Source organism: Notothenia coriiceps, unplaced genomic scaffold (assembly GCF_000735185.1).
Source record: "Notothenia coriiceps isolate Sejong01 unplaced genomic scaffold, NC01 NC01_scaffold00031443, whole genome shotgun sequence".
Lineage (NCBI taxonomy): Eukaryota > Metazoa > Chordata > Actinopteri > Perciformes > Nototheniidae > Notothenia > Notothenia coriiceps.
The window spans coordinates 6736-15513 of NW_011364144.1; the positions used below are offsets into that span (position 1 = coordinate 6736).

The following is an 8778-nucleotide window of genomic DNA, read 5'->3' on the forward strand; positions in this document are numbered from 1 at the left end:
ACCTGATCAAAAGAACGTAGCAGAACTCCGTTCTATACAGACTAAACACGTTACAATCGATCTACCCCTTCATCCCGCCAGGAACTTTTACTAAAATACCCCGAATTTCCTATTTCGGACTAGTTTATATTGTGCGTTCTAACGAATGTCAGAGTGACCTGCGGTTAATGTACGGTAGGCGTATCAACCATATAGAATCTATCAAACATCATCTAAGAAACCCGGGCTCATCGTTATTGAAGTAAAAACCCAGCACAAATTGTAGTCTTGTAATTGCCAGTAAGGTGCAAAATTCAGCGAACTCCCGTACAAACTTAAAATTAAATCACTAAGGTAAAGTAGTCCGCACTAACTATTATAGTCAACTCACAGTAGGCGTATCGGTTACTTTCAAATGTCTTACTAGGAATATGAATAACGGATTGCCTTCGTATATATATAATTGTTTTATCCTAGCGCTCGTTGACTCCGGACACCGTGAGGTACCGATTGAACAAAACGCACCTTCTAGTAGCAACTTGTCGCATCGTTTGATCTCCGCAAGTCTAAAAAATCTATTCCTGGATGTTGCGTCGATTTCGTCAAGGGACATACGGTGATTCACTGGATCGAAACGTTATCCTATAGTACCGCTTCATAGTTTCGTCTCGTGACCTCTAGCTCGTTCTGTTCTTATCTCTTGTTCAGGCGAACAGACTCCCGATAATCTTAACAGTACTATCACTGAAATGGTCTCGACAGCACACCGTACTACAAAGATTTCGGTCTGCACTTGTAGAAGTTTATTTAGTATCAAAAATTCATTAGTGTGTCGACAAACCGCTGATCGAAAGAGTTCTTAAAAACTCTCCTTTCGCCTTCAATTCTTTATACAGATATCAACCATTTGGAGACTAGCTCACCACGAAAAATTCTTCTCGCAAAATAGTGACGATGGAAACTTACTAACACCTCGTATTCGCCTATTTTTGCTGTATAAGTATTATAAATTATTTTCTTCACCATTTAGTTCACTTTTTGAATAAAATTGTGCGATCAACCTTAGCCCAGATTCTATGTGCAACTACAAATCTTCTCTCTTGTAACTTAATTAACAAGTTCCAATACCGACTTTTCGTAGATCAAATAGTAGATTCCACTTAATAAGTCTCGAATGCAAAGGCCCTCGGACCAACTATTGTGATATATTGACCAGTTTCCGGTTCTCCGTAACTAAAACAACGATTCTCCATTGTTAAAATCGCACATTTTTCGTGTATTTTAATCAGGATGATCACGATACCCTTATCTCCGGTCAGCTCGACACAGAGCAGTCGGACCGATCGTACCGACTTTTCTTTGGAATCCGTAAATAGAATAAGAGTAGATATACATTCTCATCATTTCCGAACGAGAGGCACGAAATGCGTCACGAAAGATATAATGTAACTCTCATTATACCGGTTTAATTTGCTCTAAGAGTTCAAATCACCTTGCGGTGTTAGGCAAAGTTCAACAGAGCTGAAACGAAATAAAACGCCCAACCCGTAATACCGGTACTCGATTCAGTACAACAAAATAAAGAGAACAAAGTTTCCTCGTTCGTTCTCAGATTTAAAATAAGTGTTCGCGTAGCATCGTGATAGTTAGTTGTACTAGTTAACCCACCACATGTAAACATTTTCCAAGCGAGGGAATGAAGTCTGTACGCTAGCTTCAATATCAATATACACCTAGATGAAGGAATTTAAACGATATTCGTGATTGTCTATCCAAAGACGACGTCCTCGAAAACCGATTACGAAACATCAGATCATTGTCATGAGGTTTTCATGATTCTTTACAAGCCTATTTCGTCCTATACGCCAAGCTGATTTCAACGGTAAAGTTATGGTAATTCAGTCTTTGTTCCAGCTCTACACTAATATTCTCACCCACAAATATAATGTGAGACTGTCTATTGGGTTGTATTAGATTATATCTCAATTACCGTATGTCATTCCGATAAAAAATGTAGCAGTGAACTTATAACTTCAGTGGCATGCTATTATATGAAATAGACAAAATTTTGGTTTCGACTATTTTGAGGTCTTAAGACTATCTTAAGACTATATCCTGGTACCACGTCGCCTGTTACTTGTTTATTCTAACCCGACGTTCGAAGGTCCAGCTCACCGCATTCTGATATGCTCCGAAAGTTTCCTTCCCATAGTATTACAAATCATAACTTTTCATTTGAACTCAGTTCTAACCGACTTGAGGTGGAGGGAGCGGGCACTGGGCGAGCTCGTTATACTCAGTAACTATACCGACCCACCTCACCGGAGTAATACGCGCTTCAAGGCTGGATTATTGTAACTCCTTATTATCAGGGTGTACCAAGAAGTCAGTCAAGTCGCTTCAGCTGATTCAAAATGCTGCAGCTCGTGTACTAACCAGAGTTAGGGAAAGGGACCACATTACTCCTGTTCTGGCTGCCTTACACTGGCTCCCTATAGAACACAGGATAGAATTTAAAATTCTTCTTCTCGCCTACAAAGCCCTTAATGGGCAGGCGCCATCTTACCTTAAAGAGCTCATTATACCCTATTGTCCTACTAGGGCATTGCGTTCCAAGAATGCAGGGTTGTTGGTTGTTCCTAGAGTCTCTAAAAGTACAATGGGAGCCAGAGCCTTTTCTTATCAAGCTCCACTTTTGTGGAATCAGCTTCCAGTTTGTGTTCGGGCGGCAGACACCCTATCCGTTTTTAAGAGTGCGCTTAAGACCTTCCTTTTTGATAAAGCTTATAGTTAGGGCTGATTAGATTCAACCCCTAGTTTTGCTGATATAGGCTTAGTTTGTCAGGGGACATCTTACTTCTTCCTTCTCTCTGTCTATACCTGTGTACTCTCATGTTCCGATTAACCCAGCTTCCCCAAATGTCTTTCTTTTTGGTGTCTATATACGCCGGGATCCGGAGTCATGGATGATCCTGCGGTCCTGTGTCCTGGATCGCGAGTCCTGGATCTTGAGTCGTGGCTGTGGTCCTGGATCATAAGTCCTGGATGGATATCCTCGTGGATTCATCTTCCTATTAAAACACACATGCATTTCCAAACATTTGGTCTACCCATGTTGCAAATGTATTATCTTTTCAATTTACACACGGCATCTATTGCACGTCTGTCCGTCCTGGGAGAGGGATCCCTCCTCTGTTGCTCTCCCTGAGGTTTCTCCATGTTCCCCTTTAAACTGTGGGTTTTCTCTGGAAGTGTTTCCTTGTACGATGTGAGGGTCTAAGGACAGAGGGTGTCGTATTGTCATACTGATATTCTGTACAAACTGTGAAGTCCACTGAGACAAATGTAACATTTGTGATATTGGGCTATATAAATAAACATTGATTGATTGATACATCCATGCCGACTTCAGGCGAGCTTTTTGAGACCTCCCCCAGCTGCGATCGGCTATTCTTTCACACACACATACGGGTATTGGGCCGAGGGCGACACCGTACTTCCGGTATCCGCCATTTTACGCGAGGTGCAAGAAGGCCGAGGGTTTAGCCGTGTTACTTACAGATACAATACTTTGAAGATGGTGAAGTGGTGTAGTGCTGGGACTTGTAGAAATCAAGTAAAAAAGTACTAATTTATGATATAATAAAATATAATAAAAAAACGTGAGAAGTAAGAAAAAAAAATACTTTCCAAAGTAAAAATCCTGTAACAGTCTAGGTGTTGCTAAGCTTCCTGTACTGAATATCATAGTCTATTGCCTTAATCAATATCTAGTCAACTCTAAAATACCACATATATGCAATGGCATGATAATATTATTGTGGCAAGTGGGGTATTCACCTGGTGTTTCCAGAAGATAGACGTAGATGCTGCCAAAATCGACCGAAGGCCACTTTCGAGGGCGTTTTTCCATACATCTGCAGGCAGTCTGTAAGGGCAATCCGACAACCCACACAGCTCTAGTTTACGCTGGTAACGACCTAGAGCACACCCCTCAAGTCCAGAGATGTAATCCGAAGACATGCAGCGATTTCTTCAGTCGTTAATTCAGAAAAAAAAACTAGTGTGCTCTGCCTGGCTACGTTAGCTAGCTGTTTATATTTGCACCTCCAGGATATTTGCACCTCCAGGAAAATGGCGTATTTCGCGCGTTGCATTGTGGGTAGCTCGTGACGTCACTGTGTGTGAAAGAATTCTCGTCTACTTCCGAGGAGAGCCGCAGCTCGTCTCAAACAAGCCTACTGTTTGTGTGTCTGTATTTTCCCCATAAGGCAAGACCCGCCCAGCTCTGTCTCTGATTGGCTTACCCTGAAATGTTACCCCGCGTTAACCAATCATCACTCCTCTCTGGTTACTTTCACTTTTCCATGGTGCTGTGAGAGGACATCGCTGTATTCGCCTGTAAATTACATCCGCAGGGAGATTCGGTTCAGTTCCAACCGTTCCACCACATAATGTAACGCAGTAACGCGCCCATTTAAATCACAGTAACTATAACGACGTGACTTAATGGGAATAGGTAACTAGTAACGCTATTAGTTACCGCAAAAAAGTAGTTGCGTTACAGTAACGCGTTAGTCCCAACACTGTTAACAACGATCGTTTTTCAGACACGTAAACTCTTCAAAAATCACCAGTGGGGTCACTGCTGATGTATTTAATGTCGTAGAACAAAACGTGATCCGTCTCTTAAATTGGTGTCAACCACAGACCTTATTTCCAGCTATTTTCCAAAATCCTATGGAGAAATCCCATTGACGAAGGAACCTGTAGTGGTAAAATGCTAACTCACTTCCGGGTTTTAGGACTCGTCACTGTACCACTCTATTAAGCTGCAGGTTCACTGGGTCACTGTTTTTATTTTTGAATTTCTTTCACTGTAGTATCAACATAAATGTTTACTATTTCATTACCAGACGTTACCAGCCATGTGTCCCTGCCAGTAATTAAACAATGTACATTTTCTCAGGAACTAAACATAAGCACGATTTAAGGTCCTGAGTATTTATTAACATTATTCAGGACATTTTATGATGAACTGCTAAAATGTGAGGATTTGCTGTTTTTTCGTTTGATTACTTTAATTTATCTTCAAAATTTGGAGATTTTCTAAAATGTTCGGCATTGAGTACCTTTTTTTTTAAGACCAAATGCACATTTTCATATTGATTGTACATACCTTTACAAAATAATTTCCACAAAGCCTCAAAACATTTTTTTTATTTTGTTGTTGGTATTTTTGACATACTGTGGATTTGAAAACTACCTCGAACTGTCTTGTACAGTGCCACGTGAAATATATAGAATATTTTATGCGTATTTTAGTTGTAATTGCTCTCAAAAGTTGCATTTATCTTAACAAAGTTATGTTTAAAAAAAATTGCCCGAACCAACTGACACATTAAAAACCGTGTCCTTGATATTTTCAGCACAAGAGAAAACATGAATTGAATGCCGACACTATCATAAATCGAGGAGTTATAAATTTAGAGAAGACTTCCTGGTCCTCAGAGGATGAACCCGTATATATTTTTTATTTACCTGAAAGGCTTTGAGAAAAGATGAATCATGGTCATTTGAGTGTTTTTGACATCATACCGACAGCGTCCACTCCCAGTTGGTGCAGCAGCCGGGCCTCAGCGATGGATTCAAAGTTGGGCCCCCCCACCATGGCGTACACGCCCTCCTGCATGAGCTCGGACACGCCCAGCTGCTTCCCGATTTCCATCGCTGAGCTGCGCAGACCTTTGTCATAGCAACCAGACATCGCCGGGAAACGAGGTCCGAACCTGAACACAACAAAACGATAAACAACAACTGAAATAAAAACAACTGCAAAGCAGCACACTTCAAAATGTTACTGTGACAGCAAAATTAAAGTGGACACATCATGCTATATTTGAAAGATATATTGTAGGGCCATACCTATATAAAACATGTCTGTGAAGTTTTTTTTTCAAAATACCAAACAGATCATGAGTTTTAGCCATGCCTCATTTCGCTCTATTTGCTCTTTTCCAGCAATGTTTTTGCAAGGGCTGATTCTGTCAGAAGACTTCTTCGCTGCTTTTGTGGCAGACAACAGCGCCACTTACAGGCCTGGCAAATGTACTAAAGCTACTCCAGCGCTTTCGAGCGGTCTCTCATTCCCCTGATAGGTGGAGAGTTGCCCATATAGGCGGAGCACCCCTTTTCTGACGTCAGAAAAATTCAAATAATAATCAGCTCCGTTGCAGCCCCATTTTTAGAGATTTGGGTATGGAGGAAAAGAGAGAGGGTTGTGTTTTCTGACACTTGGTGAGTTCGCTGACACACCGGGGACACATATTCATGTATAAAAGATATACAAAAGTGCATTTTGCATGATAGGTCACCTTTAAGGTCACATGGAGAATATTAATCTGTGGCCCGCAGGCCTTCATACTTTTAATTAAATAAAAGTTGAAACCAGGAAATCTGTCCAATACATCAACCCCTTTTTTTTAAGAACAAGGAAAATATAGGTGAAGAAGTATGTAATTGAATGAGTAATACCTGGGATAACTATGAATAATATGGTCGCTATAAACTTGAACCTCACTACATGCATGACTGGATATAACTCCCTGTAGGAGTAATACAGTACCGTGTTAAACTGATACCATATCAGATCGAAATGCTGTTAATGCAGTAAGGTCACTATCAATTTGAAACAATAGCGGATCAAATGCCACAGAGTATATATATCTAAGTCATAATATATGTACCAACTACCATTGTATGCACAATGGATTCAAAACGCACAACATAAAAAACTGTTCAGCATATTAAAAAAAGTATATACACGTTTCTCACTTGTCGTCGTTGGGTCCGAACAGTGGGTTCATGCAGACCAGCCCGGGGAAGTTAACGTGGTCTTTAATGATCATGATGTCACCGGGTCGGAGGCCGTCAGCCAATGAACCGGCTGCGTTTGTCACAATCAGAGTCTCCACCCCTAACAGCTTGAAGACTCGCACTGGAAATGTCGTCTGATTAACAGACAGAGACAGATATTTATATCAAAACCTTGGCAATACTTTCCAAAAAATGTGTTGGGCAGAGCTTCTATAGAGCGCCAACTAGAGGACAGTCAGGTATCATCAGCATAGCATACAGAGTCTGTGAGTGTGTGTTTGTGTGTGTGTGTGTGTGTGTGTGTGTGTGTGCGTGCGTGCGTGCGTGCGTGCGTGTGTGTGTGTGTGTGTGTGATAAAGGGAAACAATAGCAGCATTGAACTGTCTGCTAAAAGGCTGCATGTGACTAACTCATGCATGACTTGAGCCAGGTTCACAAATGTGGAAACACACACACACGCACACCCACACCCACACCCACACACACACACACACACACACACACACACACACACACACACACACACACACACACACACACACACACACACACACACATCACGTTACAGGTTCAGTCTCATGCTGCTGATTACAAAAAAATGTATGTGTGTAATACCGAGGTTTGCGTGACTGAGGTGCTTTAATCAGCTTACGTACAGTGTGTGCAATGCTCCCCTGTGAATCATTTATCTAGTCATTTTTATTTTTCTGTTTATATTTATTTTGTGTTAACAAAATTAAACATTGAAACACTGAAATGGTGAAAAGTGTGATACTGATCTAACTGCTGTTACCAGTGGTGAAATTACTAAAATGAATCGTACTGAACTGAACCTGATGAGTGTGTGCTCTTGTGTGGGCTGGATTGAGTTAAAAGTCTTGAGTTTAAGTTAGTATTAATTCAAGGAGTATTTTGTGCTGCACTTTTACACATTAGGAAGAATCACAGAGGACAGAATAAAACCTCGATACATTACGCGCTTTCACACCGCAGTACTTTTCCCACAAAGGTTCATCAGAACTTAGTTCATGAGAACTCTCTTTAAGAGAGAACTAAGTACAGATCGCGTTCATACCGGAATAAGTCCCTGGGGGAGGATTAGACAAATGAAGCCGCTGACGTCACTTATTCTTCTTCTGCTTTGGGTTTACTGGCAGGCCGCAAACAACTTCACGGCGTATACTGCCACCCGAAGTCCACGGCCGGAAGTCCCCGGAGTTGGGGACTGGCTTCAGTAGAAGCTGCTGGGCGCCTTCCGAGTAAATCGCCAGAACGCCGACACCTCCTCATCACTCCACCGCTCCCATTGTGTTGCCATAAGTTAGTCTCTCTGTGTTTCTGCGCTGGGCTAATGCTAATAATGTTAATGCGAGGATAATAAAATGGCGGCTTCACAAAACTTTTTGGGAGTTTTACGGGGCGTGGTTTGCAATCCGCCCAGCCAATCAGACATAGGAACCTTTTTCTCCCACGAAAGTACCTGCTCTCTAGCAGGGACGGAAAAGGGGGTAAAAAGGTTCTCATGAACTAATTAGTGCAAATTTTATTTATAGCATTCCACTATAGTTCTTTGAATCTTTATTCTTCCCCTTCTTATTTCAGGCAATACTTTGGCTCTCCATAACTTCAGCATACTTTCAGCTACAGAAACCATTCAAATAATAAACTATTCAGCCTTTTCAGCAATCGATGTGAAACTTTCAACTTTTTCAAAATATGTCATACTTTTAGAAATATTCAGCTTTTTAAACTATTTTTTTAACATGGAAGTCAATGGGAGGAACCTTCAAATCCTCTTTTACCTATATACCTTGCGCCAAATGCTTTACCTTCCACAAAGAATATTGAACCAAAATGCCTCTTGAGGGAATGAAGAGATAAAAAGTCACCTAGCTCCCAATTGATTCCCATGTTAAAAACATC

General features: G+C 41.1%; 1 protein-coding gene across 1 annotated transcript in view; it reads right to left on the bottom strand.

Moving 5' to 3' along the window:
* LOC104959946 (purine nucleoside phosphorylase-like) overlaps positions 1 to 6995 on the bottom strand; it is a gene marked incomplete at both ends in the record, with an annotated part of 13242 nt that extends 6247 nt beyond the window's left edge. The window contains 2 exons of the mRNA XM_010787852.1: positions 5578 to 5768; positions 6814 to 6995. Of these exons, the coding sequence (XP_010786154.1) occupies positions 5578 to 5768; positions 6814 to 6995 (373 nt within the window). The remainder of the gene's footprint in view (positions 1 to 5577; positions 5769 to 6813) is intronic.
* Between the last annotated feature and the right edge of the window lie 1783 nt (positions 6996 to 8778).